The sequence below is a fragment of the Thunnus thynnus genome, chromosome 20, assembly GCF_963924715.1.
Source record: "Thunnus thynnus chromosome 20, fThuThy2.1, whole genome shotgun sequence".
Lineage (NCBI taxonomy): Eukaryota > Metazoa > Chordata > Actinopteri > Scombriformes > Scombridae > Thunnus > Thunnus thynnus.
This window is the reverse complement of record NC_089536.1, coordinates 20,052,287-20,074,243: the sequence shown is the minus strand read 5'-3', so window position 1 is coordinate 20,074,243 and position 21,957 is coordinate 20,052,287. Positions and strand designations below refer to the sequence as shown.

Below are 21,957 nucleotides of genomic sequence, written 5' to 3'. Positions count from 1 at the left end.
CAGAAGAAATGAAAAGTTGCTTACAGTCAGGTCTTTATAACACATATGACGGATTATAGGGGTAATGGTCTTAATTACATTTGGGAAACAACTGCATCCATCACTGGGATGATAATAAGTTTTGAAATATTTGGTTTAAATTTGATTAACGGAATTAATGCCTCCATGCCAGCTGGAAATGCAATAGCTAGGCAGTAAATGATCCAAAGCTGCACAACACAGATGCAATCTGATGCTCTGGCACCATCTGCTATCCGTCAGATCATAATGTCACAGCCGCATCTCCTCACTGTGTAACCAAAACTATTCCTATTTTCTTCAGGCGGATTTTATATTCTTGTTCAGCACCTTGGTTCAGCCAGCTTTAATCTGGATCTTTGGTTATAATTTACTAAGCTTCACTAACGCCCTTGGCAATAAAACATTTGCACAACAACACATGATCATTTCCACTAATAAAATGAGTTTCACTGTGAAATATGTTTGAAGACATTGCTCCGACTGACTGTAGGATTTTGTTTTTTTGTGTGTTTTTTGGTCATCTTTATAACCAGCATTTTGTCAATGAACCAATAAAAACACTACAAATCTGTTTTGGTGACTGTCCATTTGATGCAAAACACACACATACACCATGTACAGGATGTCATAATAAGCCTAGAAAAAAATAACTTAGATTCTTGCGATTTCTACATCCGGGACCCATGGATCTGGAAAAGCTGTGAAATAAAAGAAAAACATGAAAACATTAGGAACTGCAGATTCACACCAATCTAATCTATAAACATTTTACATATTCTAACTACAGCTATGTTTTGGCCGTGATGATAGTGATGATGGTGATGGAAATGGTGACGAAATGAGAGCAAAAATGACATTGATGACATGTGTAATGGCTGAAAATTAACGAAAACGTACACAGCCATGTCTTAAAATGTGCGTGTCCCTTTGACATTTGTTTGGTTTTGTGTGTTTAAATGTATGTGTCCATCATGTGGTGGGTGTAACTGTGTGTGATTCTACATTGATAGTGTGTATACAGTATGTACACAGATTTGGAAGGACATCTAACACTACTACTGCTGCACTAAAAGGTCAAGGATATTCCATGTCACAGCATTGGTAATTAGAGCCCGTAGAGACGCAGCGCTCAATCAATATATCTGTAAGGCTGTGTCGGGTCGCTGTTGGACCAGATAAAGCATGTGCATGTATATGCATCTTTATCCAACGTCTACTTAGCAGAATTCACCAAACATGCCACGTATTTTGCCAAATGGGATTTTATATCACCAAGGCTTTTCATAAAAAAACTGACCTCTTATTAATTGTATTTAATGGCTTTGAATCCTCACAGTTTGAAGAGAAATCCTCTGAGTGTCCAACAGCTGGAAACTGACCTTCGCTTCATCACAGCAGCTTTTTCTACAGACGTGGTGATGTCGGTTGTAAAAAAGGTGGTTCCAACCCAACCTCATTCATTAGTAAAGACCATCAGTAACCAGCATCACAACTGGTCTGAAAAACTGGTAAAATATTTATTTTTTTGCTTTTACTACTATTATAACTTAATGCCAATAGCATTAATTAACGTCATCATTGGGTATGGGTGATAATTTAACATTATTGTTATTTGTCTTTCTGTAATAAATCTTTTTTTAATTCTCATATTGACATGTTTTGCTTCATGTTTCCCATGTGCTACATGAATCAACTGTTTGACCAAAGACTTATAACTTAAATTTAAACCAAAATATCTCTCTGCGTGAGATATTAAATTAGGGCTCCAATTAATGTTTGTTTTCATTAACTATTCATCTGTTGATTATTTTCTCAATAAATCGATTTTTCACCTTTTCTCAATACATCGAAATGGTGAAAAATGTTGATTATAGTTTCCCAGAGCCCAAGGTTACGTCCTCAAATGTCTCCTTTTTGTCCCAACCATAAGCGACCAGTCCATAAACCAGAGATATTCAGTTTAATATCATAGCAGACTAATGAAACCAGAAAACATTCACATTTGGGAATTTGGAATCAAAGAATTTGGACATTTTTTCTTTAAAAAATTACTCAAAACGATTATTCAATCATAAAAATAGTTGGCGATTAATTTTCTGTAGATCAATCAATCATTGCAGCTCTGTTTTAAATAAACAAAAAGAATATTTCTAAATAATGTACAATGAGTACTGTACCAGACCAATATTGAGATACTGCTGTGATATTATTGTAATTTTTATTTTGTCCGATGGAACAACAGAAGGATACTGCTAGCCTGCGTAGACTGTTCAAAGTAGAAGCGTAGCTGACGTTGTCAAGCCTTGAATCAGTGTGCTGTATGATTGGACGTTAAAGCTGCTTGTAAAAGAGACAAACATCCTCACCAGCATGTAGTAATTTACTATGTTGCTGCTGGTTGTAAAGATACAGGTGTGTGTTCGGTTGCTTGAGACTTTGTCTTAGTTTGGTTGCCATGGAGTTTATGAGTTAGGGTGATGGTCGGTTGAAATCTGGACGGAGACCTTTGTTGCCCAGCTTTCTCCAGATGGAGCGCTCCCTCACTGCCGCTTGCATTTGTCTATTACGCATCTTTTAAATTCACACGGTTTTCATTAAGTGCTGCGTCTACTGAAAACAGAGGAAGAGCTCGGACTTCATACTCAATGCAGTGCCATGAAACACCCTGAATCCTCATAGACATCACACATATACACATACACACACTAAAATCTACCAGGTCTACCCACTAGCACATCTATTGCACTCTAGCACAGTTCCTCACCCATTCCCGCCTCTCTTTGGAACAAAGAAACATGACTCCCTCATTCTCTAAGCCACTCATTCGGTGCGGTATCTCTCCCTCCCTCCTCCTCCTCCTCCTCCTCATCCTTCGCTGCTTCCTCCTCCTGCGTCTCCGCCGGCTTCATTCGGCATGAAGGACGGAGGGGGAAAACACAAAAGAAAAAAAAAACAAACAAACAAAAAGACAGAAAACGACAAAAAAATGAACACGCTGATGAGTGTCAGTGAGCGGACAGAGAGAAGCTGAGAGGTAAATACAGGGACAGATATATATATCAATATATCCATATGAAAGAGCCAGAAAACAGACGGATACAGTGAGGGATAGACAGGAAGACAAAGTGAGAGATCGATAACAGCGGGAGAGGGAGGCAGAGGTGTGTGGATGATGGAGTGAATGTGTTTGTGAATGACATTTTGAGGCGATTGACATTTGGGAGCGTTCAGTGGAGAGTGCAGGATCAAAGCACACACACGCTTCCAATGAGAGGAGATACCCCCCCCCCTCCTTCTCTCACACACACCGTGACAAAACAGTAATACACACATACAGAACGAGGAAAGGACCCCACATGGACACACAGCCTAGCAGCTTGATCCTGTTGTTTGTGTGTGTGTGTGTGTGTGAGAAAAAAAAAATAGAGTTTCACCTTAGTTTTGTGGCTCTGTTCCGTACCCAGTCCAGATCCTGGAGTGTGAAGCTCCTTGGAGACAACACACAGAAACTCAGCCTGGTCCTCCGTACCGTAGCTGTACGACGAGCCGATGTTCACCATCTAGAAAAAGAGAGAGACACAGATCCAGAAAGATATACAGAGGAGAGAGGGGGGACAGAGGCAGACAGAAAGTGAGTGTCAGAAAGAATTAAGAGATTGCAGCAGAGAAAACAAAGACAGCAGAGAGCTGAGATCCCAAACTAAAGCAGAGGAAAGACTCTTGTGCTCATGCATGGAAGAAGGGGGGAGTGGTGGGGGGGGCAAGGAGCGGACAGCCTGCCGTTACACATACAGCAGTGGACTCAACAAGAAGCGTCTTTTACTTGTGGGAAGAGCAAAATAACTGCGGGTCAGCTTGTGCAGAAATTGTGTGCAAACCATAGCTGTGTAGCATGCATTGGAGCTTGGTGCCAAAGCAGAAGGACAAGGAGGGATTTCTAGGCTGACCTATTCGACACCACGAGGCTCTGAGATGTCACTAAAGGAGAGGGTGTCAAATGAATTAAAGCAACCTAGGAGGCTCAGCCCTCACTGTAAGAGATAACTTTAACTCTGAAAGACTTTCCTCTATTACTGACATTACATCTTGACTGTGTGTTCGCACTGTGAGCAACACAGTTAGTGGGTCGCTCTTTTCTAAACAGACTGCTGGTGGTGTGAGATTAGGCACTTATCATTATTCTGCCGACTATTTTCTCAATCAATCAATTCATTTTGGTCTGTAATTGCTTGTTTTGTCCGAGCAGCAGTGCAAACCCAAATGCTTTCAGTGCAGTCAAATAAAAAGCCAGCGAATATTCACATTTGAGAAGCTCAAATCAGTGAATTTAAAATAAACTGAACGTAAAATAAACTTGAACGACTAATAATCAAAATAGTTGCCCGTTAATTTCCTAACCACTTATTTATTGATTAATTGACTCATTGTTTCTGCTCTAGTACGGTTTGGTCTAACATCTGTAACCAAGACAGTCTAAATATCATGAGAAAACGTAAAGAAATCAGAAAGGCAAACCTTGAAGGCCACATTCAAGTTTCTAAAATAAACGCATGTGTGGTATGAGTTACTCGCTGGTAGAGATAGCAATGTAAGGACATGCATACATGCATAAAAGTGACTAATTAGTAGTTGATTCATTAGTTGTGTTGCTCACAATGTGAACACTTGCTTTGTGTCATTACAGCTGTCCTGTGATCAACAGAAGACTTAATGAACACGTTGTCTGAGGTTTAATCGTTCACAGAAAGGTTCTACAATATATTTTTAAAAATGTAACAGCTACAAACCAACCAGCTTAACAAAGACAAAGGCTACAGGTATGGTGTGACCGTTCCAGGTTGCACCCGGTGCCACAGTGCAGGATATAGACTAACTGGGTTCTGAACCCTTTGTTAGAGGCTGAAAGTGAAAGACTGAAAATTATGGGGTGCAGTGGACGATGTCTTACTGGAACGATCTGTAAAAATAAAGTGGTACTTAAGGTTGATAAATCAAGATCTAGCCTACGCGATCTCTATCTATCTAGACTACGTGAAAAAAGATCTAGACTATCTAGACTGGGACACCTAAACTCATTTTAGGAGTGCAGAAGGAAGGGCTCAGGTCAGGGCCAAGGGATCAGGCCAAGGGTCAAGATTGAAGGGTCAGCAGCAGCGTGAGTCCAACCCACAGTCCAGAGCAGTCCGGTGCGGGGCTTTCTGCAGGTGCGCACGCTGACCTGCTCAAACTTCCAGCCGTCCGACATTGTGGAGACCATCTGGGTCAGCTCCTCTTCCTGGCACTGCAACACTCGGTAGACGTGCTTGGGGGGCACCTGCTGGGGAAAGAGAGCGAGAAGGTGTTGAAGAGGAAGTAGATGAATCTAACAGAAGGTACGATCATCTTCAGAGGGAGAAAAAATAAGATAAAGATGTGGTGATGATCGACTAATAATGTTGTTACAATGACCAAAATGTTAATAAACTGACTTTAATTTCAACGTTTTAGAAACATTATGTAAACCAGTGTTCAAAGTGAACAAAAAAAATTAAATTACAAGCAAAAAAACTGACTTGGAATAAGAATTACATAATATTCAAAAGAAAAAAAAAAGAATTTAAAAGAGAAAAATACATTGTAGTTGTGGGCTGTCTACAAAATCAGCATTTCTATTTTCAGATTATCGCATCATATTTAACAGCAGGCAAGCTATAGCTTATGTACAGTAAAGTACAGTAGAACATAGGGAAAGTGGGTGTATGTTTGCGAGAGCAGTGGGATTATATAAGAGAGAGTGCAACCATCCTGAGAGAGAAAAGAAAGGAGAGAGAAGCCTGGTGTGCAGCAGCGCTCTCTTTAGAGAAGCACAGAAGGATGAAATCACTGACAAAGAAGAAAATGACTGCGAGGCATTGCTCTTACACCATAATGGTGTACTCTGTGTGTGTATGTTTGTGTGTCTGTGTGTTGTGGGTGCAGATAGTAAGTATTGCAATATTTAGTACAGGATGTATTAGAAAGGTTAGATGCAAAATAAATTCCATATGGTTCAAGAATATTAATATAATTGTTCTGTTAGCCTGTATCTCTATTTTTATCATAATTTAAACATGATATCCAGTGACTGAGATGATCTGTGTATGACTGTTAAAGCCCTTAGACAGAGTGAAGCAGCAAACACTTTTTGTTTATATACAGATATATTCTGTGTATACCTGTGTGGCCTTGGAGTCCCTCTCCACGATCCTCTCCTTGATCAGTTTGATCAGTGGGGTGATGTTGTAAAACTCAGCCTCTTCCAGGACACCTTGTAACAGAAGAAACACACAACTCAGCTGCTGTGTGAGTGCTATAGCGCCGACTTACATGCTGTCAGGTGAACTCAAGAACCCGTTCATCGAAACCACCCGTCATGTTACAAATGTGTTCATTTAAAAAGATTTTAAATTGCATACCATTTAAGTATCAGTGATATGTTGGTATTATGGTGGATACAAATGTTTTCATACAAGTGAAATGTCATGTTTTGGTTAAATTTGCATGCATACTACCACCACTTTGAGTGGCAGAAGCTGGATGTTTCAACCATTGATCCATTACTTCAAGCTAACAATTTTGACTGTTTATTCAGTACTTTTGGCTATTTCCAATATTCATACATTACTTTTAGTAACTATTTCAACCATTTATCATCAAGCTAACAATTTCAACTGTTTGCCATTTATTCATTGGCTACCATTTATCCACTATTTTTAGCTAACAATTTCAACTGCTAATCCAGTACTTTTAGCTATTTACACCATTTATCCATTACTTTTAGCTAACATTTAACTTTTCCATCCATTTATCCATTAAGCTAACAATTGCAACTGTCTCCATTACTATTATTAATCATTTCTCCATTAGCTATGTATTTCAACAATGTATCCATTACTTTTAGCTAACAATGTTCATGTTCAGGTGTTATAGGTGACTCAATATGTGGATATATATATATATATATATATATATATATATATATATATATATATATATATATATATATATATATACACACACACACACTTTTTAAAAAAAAATCAATTTGTAATTTCTATTTCATCAAATTACTTGAACTACTACACTTTCCATGTAAGTGCAGTAGCAGTATTTTCACATTTACTTAAATAGAAAATATGATGGTAAAAGAACTGACGTTACATGAGGCAGCGTGGGGGAATTTGATTATTTACACCTGCCCAAAAATGAAACAAACTCATGCACCCAGCACCCCTCATATGCATTATGAGACCTTCTTCAGCCAGCTCCTTGTTGTAGACCAGCTTTCCGTGCCGCAAGTAGTTGAGGATGGGACCGAAGTAGGTGGGATCTCTGTCGATCACATACGCTCCCGTCTCATCCTGTTACAGAGGAGGAACAGACAGAAAGTACACTGTCCATTAACACCTTTATCACATCAGGAACTGTTTTCACACTATGACACCGAGTCACTTTGAGCTCTTTCCTTGTGTTGTCACTAATGAACAGAGGGTTTTTGATGAACTAAACTAGTGATGTTCAATGCAATCTTAGTTATTCTATATAAGCAGTATTTTGTCACTTAAATATAACTTTTTAGTGATCATGAGTAATTAAATGCTGTTTTTCCATGTACAGTATTTCTCAAACTTGAATTGTGCTACTACTTTTCCTTCCAACTGACCTTTTCTGTAATATATTAAGTATTTTTAGATACTCACTGGGGAATAACATCCTGGCTGGCTATTTTCATCTTGGCAGAGGACTTTGTCTCCAAAATATAAGTCTCCTGTACAGCGGAGGTTCTGTTGATGTTATAAGGATGTGATGCTTTTGTAGTTTTTGAGAAAAAAACTTATATCTTTAGAATTACCTGACTGATAAAATGTTTTTGCAATATTTTTGTGTACAAAGGTACAACAACTCCCAGTAGTCAGATAGAAAAGTAACTTTTCCCAGCCCTGATTATAAAAAGTTCTGTGTTTCCCCTCCTTTTCCATTAAACCCTGATGCTTCCTGCTGCAAACACTGCTATTTGCTTTTCCCTTGAGAGCTTCCTGCCACAACAACAGCCTTTTGCAGCTGGACACAGAAGTTCTGGTTACTGTCACTCCAGAGTAGTTGTTGGTGACTTTATTATCCCACGTGTCCTTCTTCTGTCCCACTTCCAGGCTACTTCTGCTAAGCCAGCCTGGCTGTTAGCGTTACGTCATGACTACATACTGCCCCTCCAGCATACACACACACACACACCACCCCCCTGCTGTTCCTTGTGATGATTGCTTGAAGCAGAGACCCCTTTTAGAGCTGAATTCACAAAAGAGCTAGTGCTTGAGAAATGCATACAGGCCTTTAGGAGATTCAAGCAGAGAGATACAGGAGGGGAAAAGAGCAGGAATTGTTGGGAAAATGAAAGAGGATGTTAAGAACTTTGGTCACATCTGCTGATTATGTGTCATTAAAACAGTTCAGTGGGTTACCTCTGTCGAGAGAGAAGCAAACTGGACAGGCAGATTTGAGAAATATTACATCTTTTTTGGGCAAAGTTTTTCACGCAATTATTTCCTACTGACACACAGAGTCACAAAAGTGTTTCCTTAACCAACCACCAACATTTGGCTGGTGGCATGTACATTCATATTTCAGTCAAAGAGCAAAAAATTGTTCAGCTTGATAAAGAGAACCTGCTCGATTCACATGACTGATTCTTTTTATGGCTGTTTGCTGAAGCAGCAATGGACAACCTTACCCTCCAGCAGCATCTTGTACAGAAGCATGTTATTGCTTTTGTTACCGGGTCCTCTAATCCCAACCTCAACGACTAAATGCACACAAAACATTTCTAATAAAAAAAATCTGACATTCCAGAGTCCAGTTTGGTGGTGTGTTTTGACTGCTGTAGATAGACGTGTTTGGGAATTTTGTGCTTTCAGATATCTGAAGGGCTTAACTGGACTTTCAGGTTGTTCATGCAAATCCCAGTTTGTTCGTTTGGATCTGCAGCTACCCTGAATTTGAGAGTTCCTGATCTATTGTCCAACTGGACTGTAAACAAAAGAGCTGGCTTACAGTCAAGTTTAGAGTTTGCTATCAGGTCAGTCTCTACCTCCTCCTAACCTCCTGTATGGAAGTAGAAGCTTTTAGGTCACTCTGAGGCCCAAACCTGTGGAAGTGGTTTGTTCAACCCTGAGCCCTTAGGAATGTGTTTGCTAGGAGAAGCCTGATGCCTGTGCTTCGAGCAGCCTGGGCCAATATTATCATTGACTCTGTTTTTTTCTCCTCACACTTCTTTTGTATAAAAGTGAGAGCTGCACCAATGGGGCTCTGAGGTGTTAATGGGGTATCAAGGACGTCGTCCCTCTCAATGTTCTTGCAGAACCACCCCAAAGTTAATTACCTCACCAGCATTTAAGATGTTTATTATTGATGACAGCAGCTGAGGTGGTGTGTGACTCAGGTGTTAGCTTAGCTCCGGCTATGCTGAGAAGCGAGTTTGAAGATAAATCCACTTAATCCCAAAAGTTGAAAAAATAAACTCCTCTCGCCGGTAAACTGCTCTGGATCAGAGCAGAATTGGGTGTTTAATCCTCCAGAAGATGAAAACAGCAGCAGCAGCAACACAGGACTCTTCAGCTCTGCTCCCTAGCTCTCTCCTACAGAGCTGGCTGGCGCTCAGCAGGCGTCAGTCAGCAACCAGCAGCTCTGTTGCCTGGTCCCGCCCCACAATACATACATAATTTTTCACCCTTAGCTTAGCTTAGCTTAGCCGAGTCCCAGCTGGCGCTTGCAAGAAAAACATGGCGGACCTCAGGATATTTAGTGGGTGAAGTCTCAGATAGAGGCATGGATGGGGGGGGGTTTCACAGTTTGTGTGTTAGTAGGCACATCAGAGACCCAACTATATACAAACAAGCACTGAAAAAGTGAGTTTTTTTATAATACAGCCCTTTAAACTGAGTTAATACTTAGGCTAAGTGGATATTTACGCATCAGATCTTACATAGAGATTAGTTGCTACTAAATATTAGCCTAACACCCAGTAACTGGGTTGCATAGCTAACAGGATTAATTGACAAATCTAACATTAGTTTGGTTATATTTGATCTTAGACTTAACAGTAAAACAGATAATACGGAATATGGACGACACATCTGACCCTGCATGTGATGAAATGCTATTTAATAATGATGCACACTTGGAGGATTTGAAATTATTTTTCACAAAAATTAAACTAATCTACCACAAATAAAGAAGAAAAAAAACATTTCACAGCTTTGTTCTCGTCAACATCACTAACTCTCTTCATTCACTCTCTAGCTCGCTGGACCAACGCTGCTCTCTCTCTCTTCTTTTGCTCGGGAGGAGGGGCCAACTTTGAATGCTGCATGTTTACAAACACCAACCAAAAAATCCTGCACATTATACCTTTAATAAGAGCTTCGGAAGAGCTTTATGCAGAAACATTATAATGGATTAACAAATAGTTAGTGCACTATAATCCTGAAAATAGAGAGTTGAATCTGAGAATAGGTTCGTTCCTTTAACAGTGAGAAGAAATTAATGAATGATTGACGGTGTGTTGTCAGCCCAATCTATATGGGGAAGAATCTCTTTCATGTCTTTGGGTCCAGCCAATCTTTGCTGGCATAGCGTGACAGGAGCTTCTGATGAGTTCAGTCACGCAGGAGGCGTTCCCAATGTGAGACATGAAGCGAATACAATGAACAAAGACACCTAGATACAAGCACGTCATTACCGCAAGATGAGGAGAAGAATTAAGAGGAGAAAGAGACGAGCGGGAGACGGACCTGGAGAGATCGACGGAGGAGAAAGAGAGCAGGGTTGAAAGAAACAGTGTGATAAATAACTTCCTATTAGAAATGAAACGTGGATACACAAAGAAGCGAAGAGCGATTCTGCCGTCAAGACGGAAGATGAAGACGCGTGAGGTTTCTGTGTGTGATGGAGAGGATGGAGGGGAAGGGATATGAAGACTAGGAGGCAGCTGGTATAGACACAGCACTGTGTGTGCCTGCACTGAAAATCACAGTGATTAGAGTGTGTAGAGGCTGTGACTGCAGCACAGAGTATAAACGGTTTCACCCACACACACACACACCCCATCCTAAATGAGCGGAGCTGCAGTAGAGGACAGACTAACGCCTCGTCAACGTGACTTGACTTGACAGTGTGGGCTTGACAACACCAAGGAAAAGCTTCCTGAATGTGTCAGAGCCATAGTTTCTCTCACACACACATACACACAATTACTAGTTATTCATTATGACAGGCATTGCAGCCATAGGACAATGACTTCTAAAAAATTTGGTCAACTTGCTCAATCACTGATTGTATATTTTTTTACATTCTCCATTGAATGCAGTCTGCACGCCTTTTCACGCCACCGTCTTCTCTTGCTCTCATCTTCTGCTGCCTCTACGTACTACAGATTCAGTACTGCAGTACTGTATCACGGAAATTAAAAATACAGCAAAAACACAGCATTTACTCTTTTTCTCAGGAAATTCCCCTTAGATTTCCCCACAGGTTTCTCTGACTTCCCCATACAGAATGATTGTATCATGCACATATTCTGCATCTGCTTGTTGCCACAGTTGACGGAAGCTTTATGATGCTTACGGACTGAAAAACTCAACCAGGAAGTCATGGTGTATGACTCTCACCATTAACCCAAAATAAAAATTCTATATGTCCAATGCAATGCACAAACTGAGTCTGTAAAGATGTTCCCATGTACATATAACATTTTACTAGATTCAATGTATAGCTGGAGCATGCCCACAAGATCATTTTTTTCAGTTACTGAGAGGACAGGAACACTAGTTGGTGAGTTAATGTTTTACAGAACGTGTGTTCAGGGAAATAGGATGTGACTCCACAACATCTCTCTGTAGAGGTGAGTACATCCCACAGGCTATCATCACCAATAGCCAAACAAAAGCCCCGTTCACCTCTAAACACGCACACACACACACACACACACACACACACACACACACACACACGCTCGCCTGCATTCTGCTGTTTGCTTGAGCATGTGTCAACACTGTGGCTCAACTAACATTGCAAAATCTGTTGTGTATCCTGTTTAACTTCTGCAGCTTTTATTTGAAATTATTTATCACTCAAGAGGTAGATTTAAGAGAAAGTAGAGCAACTGTTTGATTTTCTTGTTGTTTTAACACAAAACCTACACATCAGTCACATTTCATCTATACACATCGATCAATCCAGGCTTGGCTTACTCTTATGTCGGGCTCAGACTACAGGAATTTTAAAATCCTAACAGATTTTTTTTAATTGGGTTGCTTCACAGACATAAGGAGAAACTTCTCTCTAATCTCAAACACGCACACACTACAAGATTTGAAAATAACGGTGCATCACACACTACAAGATATTATTAAGATTATTGTACCAGAAGGAGCAACGCACCACCTCATGTGATCTCACATGATCTCATGAGGAAGCAGATGTAAACAAAATGAGAAAATGAGAAAAAACTGAAGCAGAAGGCTAAACGAATGTAGATGAAAAAATGTTTGTGTAGACGCGGTCAACACGGGTTGTCTGTTCTTCAGCCAGAACTGGAGGTGAGATTTTAACTGTAAGTTTTAATATCTGTCAACAGTAGTATGCTAGCTAACGTTAGCCTCAAGGGCTAGAATGTTCACCGTTGCTTGGCAACACCATCTCCTTGTAGACTTGTCTCTCTCGTTGGCTATTGTAGTCCCGCTCGGAAAGTAGTGACGTAATCATCCAGATTTTAAATCCTAAATATCAAACAAGTTTGAAATGATCAGGGTGGCCCTGATGAGCAGCTCTGGAGGTTTAAGATTGGATCTATAAACCACTCACATTACCAGATAATCTGGGCCGAACATCAGTACCAACCAAACTCCCAGACCAGATTTCTCCACCGATTGTCGGGAGGGGTATAAAACCCCAAACTCCTGAAGTCTGGGATGGCCACCTCCTAAAGGGGGCAGGAACAGTGAGAAAACTCTAGATGTGAGTGCAATCAGTAGGGCTGTAGTCTGCTGGTCGACTGATTAGTTGTGTCGATATGCTCTCGTCTGACTCATCTCTGTGTTATTTTCATAAGGAGAAAAGTTCTACATCAATAGCTTTCCAGGAGTAAAACATTATTTCCTGCGGCGGGAGGTACACACTAACAAATTACCTGTGAAAACCTGTGTATTCAAAACACCCCCGTTGTTTTCACAACTTTGCACTCGCCCAACTTAATGAAGACTACTGGGTCTAACTGTACTGAACGTTTACTGAACGTACTGCACGTTTACTGAATCTGTGTTTCTCCATGACACAACGAGAACCCCCGCCAGGCCAAAAAAAATGTTTTTTATTATTTGAAATGGAAATCGATAGCGTTTGGGAATCTCTGTGCAGCGCTGTTCCGGTATGTGAGTCAACCTCTGTTGTTGCCTGGGAAACTATTGGTAGCGTGGCTCCATTAAGGAGTATGTTAGCATAGTGAGCGGGGCAGAGGAAAAGGTAAGTAGTAAGTTTTCAGTCTGGCAGTAAATGTACAGTACAGACTACAGTGTGTCAGTTAATAATTGCTAAAAAGTCACATCTGTTGTTTCCCCAAATGCTGGAAAAATAAAGGGAGTTAGCTCTAAAGTTAGCAACAATGGGTTAGCTAACCTGAAGACACAAAAACAGAGAAATACAGAACAGAGAAATGTGTGGCTGACGAGTTTACTGCGCACTCTGTCCCGTTACACCTGCCCCCCGCGCGACTAATCGATTACTTGAAGATTATGTATGGTTTTAGTCGACCAAGATTTTCTTTGGTTGACTACAGCCCTAGCAATCAGCCTACTTTATTATCCCCGACATCACAGATGGTCTGGTTGAACTACTGACTTCTCAGTGTTTGTGACATTTTTGATGTAGGAGGCATCACAGCAGCTCCGCACCTATAAACGCATTTCATTTCATGTGGTTCTGCTCCTTGCTGAGTGAATAAAAACACTATTGCAGATGTGAAAAAGTCCCCAAACCTAAAGCCCTACTGAAAAAAAGTCGTTAGCGTAATTCTCTCTTGATAGGTTTCATCTCTTATGAAAATCTTTTTTTTTTCCCCAAAAAGACAACCACCTGCTACAACCTATATTACTTCAATCCAGTAGATATAGTGATACTGTAATACTGAAACTGTGGTGATGAATAGCAGCATTTTCATGTTTTTCCTAAGAAAGGTGTGTACATTGCATACAAGGTCTATTTGTGTAGCCCAGACAAGTCTAATTTGTGTATCTTGATGGAAACAGAAACAAGTTCACACAACTCTGTACTATTTATTCAAATGAGAACTTTGGCTCTAGCGGGGTTTTTTTTATGATTTTTTTTTTTTTATGATCCCTGGTTGCTGCCAATGCCTCTCTTAGCACAGATAAGGTAATAAAGCGAGTTTGGGCATGTGGTAGAATCCATGCTGACGCTGTGAAATTGGACAGAGAGTCTCACAGAATTTTAAAGTGAAACACAGCAGAAAATGTGTCCAGATAATCTGAGTCACAGCATCATTCAAAACTCATCTGCATGATCCCTGTGATATTTAATATGCGTAATTCATAATCTGCGGTAATACGATTATGTGGTTATCATCTGCGACCGGCCGCCATGATACACCTGTTCAGTTAACATCACCTTGGTGTCAAGGCTTCATAATGTAATTGGCTTGGGACGGCGTGAGGTCAGATTGGGTTGTATGAATGGCAGAAAGCCCTGGGTTTGGTTTGGTGAGGGGGTAGGGCAGCTGAAGTGCCGTAATCTCATTAAAACAGTCGAACACAGCCAGACAGTGTGTGTGCGTGTGTGTGTGTGTGTGTGTGTGTGTGTGTTTAAAAACAGCCAAGAACCCCTGAGAAGAGACACGCTAACGCCAGAGGATTAGAGAGAGACTCCAGTGCGGATAAAATCAGCTTCTCTACTGAGTGAGACAAGAAAACCAAAGGCTGGACTGCTCCTCTGTGTCATTCAGCTTCAGGTTGTTCTGTGTACGAAAACAACCGGAGCAAAGGCTGGTTTTCAGCCTGGTGTCTGTTGGGTTTAGACCCTTCACAGACACTTCCATATGCACTTCAGGCTTTTCAAGACCATAAGATTAAAGTCCCCCTTCACTCAAAAATATGTTTTGCTTTTTGTGATGCCACGTTGATGTTTTATCCTCACTGTGCAGTTTGACACTAGAAGTCTGTTTTCACATCCATCTGCTGAAGGGGCAAACGTTTTTCTGTACTCACTTTATATCTGACATCACATCTAGTTTGGCCAATCGTGATCCAGTATGCGACTTATACAAGCGTGATGTGGAGCCGTTGGAGCACAAATGAGGCAAAATGAGAGAGACGAAGTAGATGTAATTTTAAGATTTTTAAATAGGTTATTGAACTTTTTCGTAGGGAAAAAAAAATTATGTCAAAAATCATGTCTGGACGGGATCTTTAACTTTGTTTATATGTGGTGTACCACGTCACATATCATCGTGCTCGTATAACCAAGAGAGAAATAAACTACACTTACTGTGAAATGTTTTCTCTAATAAAAAAAACAATGTTGCATCTTTGTTGCCTTTTGCAAAAATTTAAAAAGACACTGATTCTCCCCCTTCACTCCCACCCGGCTGCACCCAGTCTGTTGTATCATTCATGCTTGTGTGCACCCACAGCTGTTATGCTCAGTGGTCTGACTGATTCAGTCCGTATTCATCATGAGGCTTTTGAGGGTAAACCTGCCGAATGAAAACAATTACTTTGAACTTGGTGTCACTGATTTCATTTTTCCACAATAATTATTCACGTGACTTACATACATATACATACATATACATACATATACATATATATACATACATATCCAACCAAACAACATTTACTTTGGGCTACTGGATTGCAGCTCTGCATATATCTGACAACCTCATTAATATTTTTTGCTCAGTCAAATACGTGGTCCTCCAGTGACCAACATTTTGGTTGTGACTTTGAAAATGAGAGTCTGTGTGTAGAATACAAAGGGATTACTGCTTGTGCCAGCAGTGAGGGAGCTTCAACATCTAGTTAATGACATAAGTACACAAAGGAACAACAGACCAGGCAGTATACGATAAATATCTCTATGATCAACTGGCAGACAAAAACACGTCTCTCTGGAAGGGAAATATTTGCATTTCAAAAGCCTTCCTATAGTGTACCATCTATTTTAGCATACAGAGCCGTTTCTTGCATGTGCGTAGGGCCCAGAACGCGACTGCTAGGGGGGTCCCGGTGTGCCAACGTATTTTTTATCTCCTCAAATATAAATTGACACTCTTGGTAACTATAACCCAGTGGAGAAAAGAGTCACATACATTTTCCTATTATTTAGTATTATTTTCTGTTTTATGAGAAAATGACAGAGAGTAAGTTAACTCATCTGCGTGTCAGACTGATTTTGTTTACATTAGTTTAACATTGGTTAGAAAGTTCCTGTTGGAGGAAATACGTTAAGTCCCGTCCTTCCCTGACGGTGAGGAAAAAGTTGATGAGAGCGGACGTAAAGAAGAGTGTGGAGTGAGTGAGAAACTCTGTGGGTAAATGTAAAACCAAGTCTTGAGGACAGCAGACAAATGGAGTGACTGAGTGACCAATCCAGGTGCCTCCGAGTCATGTGTTAAAGGACCAGTTTGTAAGATTTAGTGGCATCTAGCGGAACGGACTTGACAGAAATGGAATATAATATTCAGAAGTATGTTTTCATTAGTGTATAATCCCATGAAAATAAGAATTGTTGTGTTTTGGTTACCTTAGAATGAGCCCTTTATATCTACAGAGGGAGCAGGTCCCTTTCCTGGAAGCCCACCATGTTGCACCACCATGTTTCTACAGTGGCCCAGAATGGACAAACCAAAAAGTGGTTGAATTGGTTTGAGTTATGTCTGTTATTGGTTTTAAAAATTCCAGCATCATTTTATTTTCTTACAACAGAAAAGTTTTAATACAATCTTCTACTGAGCCTATCCTCTGGCTCCAGCTACTGGTTGAGTCCTTTACTTTCCTTCAACTTCTCCCTACGAATGTACACACTGGTTCATTTAACTAGGTGTTGCAGGGGTTATGTAACCAAGCATTGTCAGCGGTCTTGCCATTATCATTATCAGTCATGCGATTGGCCAACAGCTGTCCTACGATGACATCATTGATGACTTTGCTTCTAAAAAATCTTCAAAGTTTTGAAGATGGTGATGATGATCTTAACAATGGACTAAGTTCCTTAAATTAAAATAGGAAGCATTTGGTCTCATTTATATGCGTATAGAATATAATGCAAACAAGATATTGCACAGGGCCCTGAAAAAGCTAGAAACGGCCTTGACTGCATAAATACTAAATCCTGACTCAGATAGCTGTGTGACACGCCTGACAAAAAGCAGCTTTGGTGCTCCTCGCCTGTCTTGCTCATAAGTCACAACTCTCAGAGGATTCAGCTCCTTGCCTACAGCTCAGTTCCCGTTTTTAGGATGACAGCAGTGTGATGGAGCCAGGAAAACAAAAATTAAGTCTCTCCGTGTCTCTCTGGACTCAACTCAAAGAGTTTGTGATAGAGAGCGGATATCAAAGACGCAGACGAGAAAAAGACAAACATGGGTTAGGCATTCAGAGTGAGTCAGCTGCTGAGAGTGAGAATGACGAGAGGACGGGATAATGATGATGACGACAGGGATGGAAAGAGCGGGGATGAAGAGAGGAAAGAGATGTAGGTGCGTGTGTTTGTATGCGTGTGAGACACAGGGAGATACAGTGTGTGACTGTGTGTCTTCGGGCGGTGCAGAGGGAGCTCCTGTCAGGTCGCGGTTGAAGGTCACATGGGAATATTCTTTCCACAGAGCCTGCCGGTGCAGCAGGGGAACAGTCACTGCTGCTGTGGAGCTGAAACCTCCAAACTCTGCTCCTCTGCAAGGTCACATGACTCTGTTTAAAACCCTCCGCTGGATAACGTCCAAGGGACACGATGGTGAAGTTAACACAGTTTGTACTGTGGTTCAGTATCTCTGGGTGTGTAACACTGTTATGGGCGACGCTGCATATAAATGAGCAGGATGGTTTTACAGTATTAAAGGATTTTTCTTTGATTTCTGCCAAAATGTGATGAAGTACCAACATTTACTGGGATTGAATTTTAAACAGACTTTCTTATTTGGTTATTTTATCCATAAACAATCCCTCAACTGATTAGAGTTACAACGATTAGTCAAGAAAATTAAACTTTTTTGATAATTGATTAATTGTTAGTAATGTAATCGTAATAAAAAATATCAAAATTCTCTAATTTTTTAAATGTGTAGATTTCCTGGTTTCTTTGTTCTTCTCTGACAGACACTTTGGGTTGTGGACGGTCATTCAGGACAAAAGAAGACATCAGAGGACGTCACCTTGGGCTTTGGGAAGCAGTGACTGACATTTTTCACCATTTTCTGACATTTTATAGACAAAACTAATCAATTAATTGAGAAAATAATCAACAGATTAATCAATAATGAAAACAATCGTTAATTGCAGCCCAACAACGACTTTCAAATAACCTTACAAGAGCAACAACTAAAGATTATTTACATTTTCATTAATCCTTCCACTGTTTCATCTATCAATGATCAGGAAATAGTGAAAATGGCCGTCACAAGTCCCCAGAGCTCATGATGACGTCCTCAGATGTCTTGTGTAGTCTGACCATTAGTCAAAAATTCAGTTTCCTGTCTTAGAAGAGTAAGAAAACCAGACAATATTCACATTTGAGAAGCTGAGACAAGTGATTTTTTAAAAAATAATTTAAACAATCGTTTGAATTTTAAAAGCTGACGCAGATTAACTTTCTGTCGATTGATTAATCAAATAATTGTCGCAGCTCTAAACTTTATTATATTGTGTGTCCTGGTTTAACACGCTGACCATGTAATTACAACATCAGGGGCCTTTATTGAATGTAATCCCCTTCTCTCTCTCTCTCGCTTACCTGATTTCCTTTCTGTCATACAACAACCAAAAAACACATACGTATCGACGTAGTGGTATAAAATCACATGTGCTGCCTTCCTAAGGCGGATTTCTCAGTGACATTTTGAAGATGAGAGGTTTTCACCCAAAAGCAACCAAATGTCAACAGACAGTGGACTCCAGGCTGTGAGGAAGACCTACCGCGCTCTCTCTGTCACATGCATACATATCAAAGGCCGCAGCATAATAGAAATCTGCATCATTTATGAGTCTTGCCAGCCCTTACAGTGCGCTCAGACTACATGTGACTGGGAGACACATAATACATCTCTCTCCTCATAAGATGCCAGCTGTACAGCTACTGACTGTGCAGCTCCCTGCAGAAGAGGAGGCACGTGTTCATCCATCTGACCTGAGCTACATTCACACCACAAAACGATGCTGAGACACACTAACACACACACACACACACACACACACACAAGAGAAAGAGAGAGTGGGAGCGCTTCATGCTGCACATACTGCATATCAGCTGGTCATTAGGCAACTCCACGCCCGCTCTGAAGCTGCAGGCGTGCATTTCCGGGAGCGGAGTTGTAGTAATAGGTTTTGTTGATGGCACACAGATGACAACAGATAAATATTGTTGGTGCCTTTAAGCCTATGGTGATACATTAGAAGATATCTCTGGATAAATTACTCATTTTCTATCACAATCGGCTTTACTTCATGCCAAGACCTGCACACATATTATAATCCTTTTAGTCATGTTTGGGCAAATCCACCCTTCATACCACAGCAATGCCTTTGAAAATAAATCGTGTTAAGGTTTTTTTTTTTTAGACATATCAAACTATAGTTTGACCGCTTTTGAGTGTATAAAAAAACACAACAATGTTCCTAGTCACTGTGAACTCACTACTGGGAGCCACAGAAAAACTATGGGTCACTACAGGAATGTTGTAAAATGTTATTGTGATTTTTCACCAGCTTTGTCTCAGTGTAAAACTGACAGAAGGTTCAGTTTCACATGCCCTTCAGGTTAGGCCACTACCAGCCTCCTCCTCCTCCTTCCATGACTGTACTCACTAATGAATATTACATGCAGACTAATGTACTGACAGATGTCCTAACTCAACTGCCCAGAGGAAAAGCAAAGCAGTGTCTAAGTCAGTGGTTCCCAACCTAGTCCGATCGTCAGAAGATTAATCAGCAACTATTTTGATAATCAAATAATTGTTTTAGTCATTTTTTAAGCAAAAATGGAAAAAAAGCTGGTTCCAGCTTTTCAAATCTGATGATTTATTGCTTTTCTGTGTTGAACATGATGATAAACTGAATATCTTCAGGTTTTGAATTGTTAGTCAGACAAAACCTTGGACTGTGCGGAACTTTAACAGATCTTTTTCACTACTTTCTGACATGTTATGGACAAAACGATTGACAGATGAATCAAGACAATACTCAGTAACTTAACTGGTAGACAAAGTAACATGAGGAGGGGTCCCAGTTGCACTTTCCTTTATTTTAAGGGGTCACAGGACAATGGGAGTCACTGCTCTAAGTCACATAGAGCAGTAGTTCTCAAACTTTTTCACATCAAGGATCCCTAAATAGACACAAATTAGACCACGTACCCCCATTTGATAAGATCTTTGCTTTTAGATGTTTTATTACAGAAAGCTTATGAACCCCGTGACCAGAATAGTCAAACATTCTGTCATTGTGTTACTTATGGATTGAATTATAATGAAAATGAATTTTTCCCCTTTTTGCTGGGGACCACCTCAAGAACCTAGGGGGGGTCCCCGGACCCCACTTTGAGAACCACTGACGTAGAAGAAGGCCAAATCATCATCAGTAAGTGCCACAGACACGTGCAAAGCTCCGCTTGTAACATTGTTATGGTTGTATTTGGCATCCAACTGGCCGGACTCACCGTGTCAGAGTGCAGGTCCTGCTGCTGGCACAGCCGGTACAGGAATGAAGTTTGCTCTTTTAGGAGCGTCTGTCGCGTCGTGAGGAACACGGTGCCGCCGACGTTCAGCCGGACCCACTTTCCGTTACTCCCCCCGCTGGGGTTGATGACCGAGCCGTTACCGATGCTCTGCGGCGCCGTCCCGCCGGGCTCGGTCGGGCTGGCGGTAGCGGAGGTCGCGCTCTCTCCCGCCTCGCTGTCTTTGTTGTTGTTGTTATTGTTGTTGTTGTTGTTGCTATTATTGTTGTGATGGCGGCAGCCGTGGTGTGTCGGCAGCGCAGCGACGTCCGCCGGTTCCCGCTGGTCGTCCGCTGTCGTTGCCATTTGGAAAACCGCCGCTTTGACACACAGTGAAGACGTCCGTGTATCCGCTGCTGCCTCGGCTTTTTCTCTCCTCCGTCACCCGCCGAGCACGCTCCGCCCCGCACACCCGCACAACTCACACCAGCCATGAAGGTGCAGCAAGTGAGACATACTACATCCGAGAAATACTCTCACAATAAAGGCTGGGTCCCGTTCATAGCTGACAATTTACTCATACATGAGGTTAAAATGTGGAGTGTTATTATCATAACCGGATTAACTCTCTGGGGGCCTTGCGGGCCCCTATTTACCCCAGGATCCTCCTACTATGTACAGAATCAGAACCTGTTTATTAGACGAGTCTGCAGCATACAAGGCATGTGTCTATGTGTTTGCTCCCACAAAAGCAACATGGAAGAATAAAAGTAGAACATAATAATAATAATGATGAAATAAACAAGGTAGTAATAAAAGTAAATGAAAATGTTAAATTTTAAAAATGTAAAATCTATTTACAGAATTGAATAATAATAGTTGGGATATAAAATTTGAAATGAAGTATTGACTGTACAAAGGAAATATGAACTGTGCTATGGACAAATAAATGAAGTGTATGAAGTATATGAATGTGACAAGAGCAAA

At 40.8% G+C, this 21,957-nt stretch overlaps 1 protein-coding gene across 5 annotated transcripts; it reads right to left on the bottom strand.

Annotated features, from left to right (window-relative positions):
• Positions 1–471: 471 nt before the first annotated feature.
• kctd17 (potassium channel tetramerization domain containing 17) lies at positions 472–21,434 on the bottom strand. Of its 5 annotated transcripts, none has more exons than XM_067575475.1 (7): positions 20,974–21,434; positions 7,292–7,400; positions 6,216–6,307; positions 5,192–5,335; positions 3,456–3,581; positions 2,786–2,924; positions 472–719 (listed from the first exon to the last, which is right to left on the bottom strand). In XM_067575475.1, exons 1-6 carry the CDS (start codon positions 21,334–21,336, stop codon positions 2,826–2,828), a joined length of 933 nt encoding a protein of 310 aa, XP_067431576.1. In that variant the 5' UTR covers positions 21,337–21,434; the 3' UTR covers positions 472–719; positions 2,786–2,825. The 5 variants fall into 5 exon arrangements, with proteins under 5 accessions (XP_067431576.1, XP_067431575.1, XP_067431578.1 ...); XM_067575474.1 differs by having other exon boundaries at positions 5,192–5,338; positions 20,974–21,433; XM_067575477.1 differs by having other exon boundaries at positions 5,240–5,335; positions 20,974–21,433.
• Between the last annotated feature and the right edge of the window lie 523 nt (positions 21,435–21,957).

What these genes read in the sequence shown, in the direction of transcription:
- kctd17 (XM_067575474.1), bottom strand. Translation starts at nt 21,336, where the DNA reads ATGGCAACGACAGCGGACGACCAGCGGGAACCGGCGGACGTCGCTGCG. An exon ending in CAAGGAGCTGGCTGAAGAAG is followed by an intron (nt 6,308 to 7,291) that starts GTCTCATAATGC and finishes TTCTGTTACAAG; the next exon opens with GTGTCCTGGAAGAGGCTGAG. An exon ending in GCACCGGACTGCTCTGGACT is followed by an intron (nt 3,582 to 5,191) that starts GTGGGTTGGACT and finishes CTCTTTTTCTAG; the next exon opens with ATGGTGAACATCGGCTCGTC.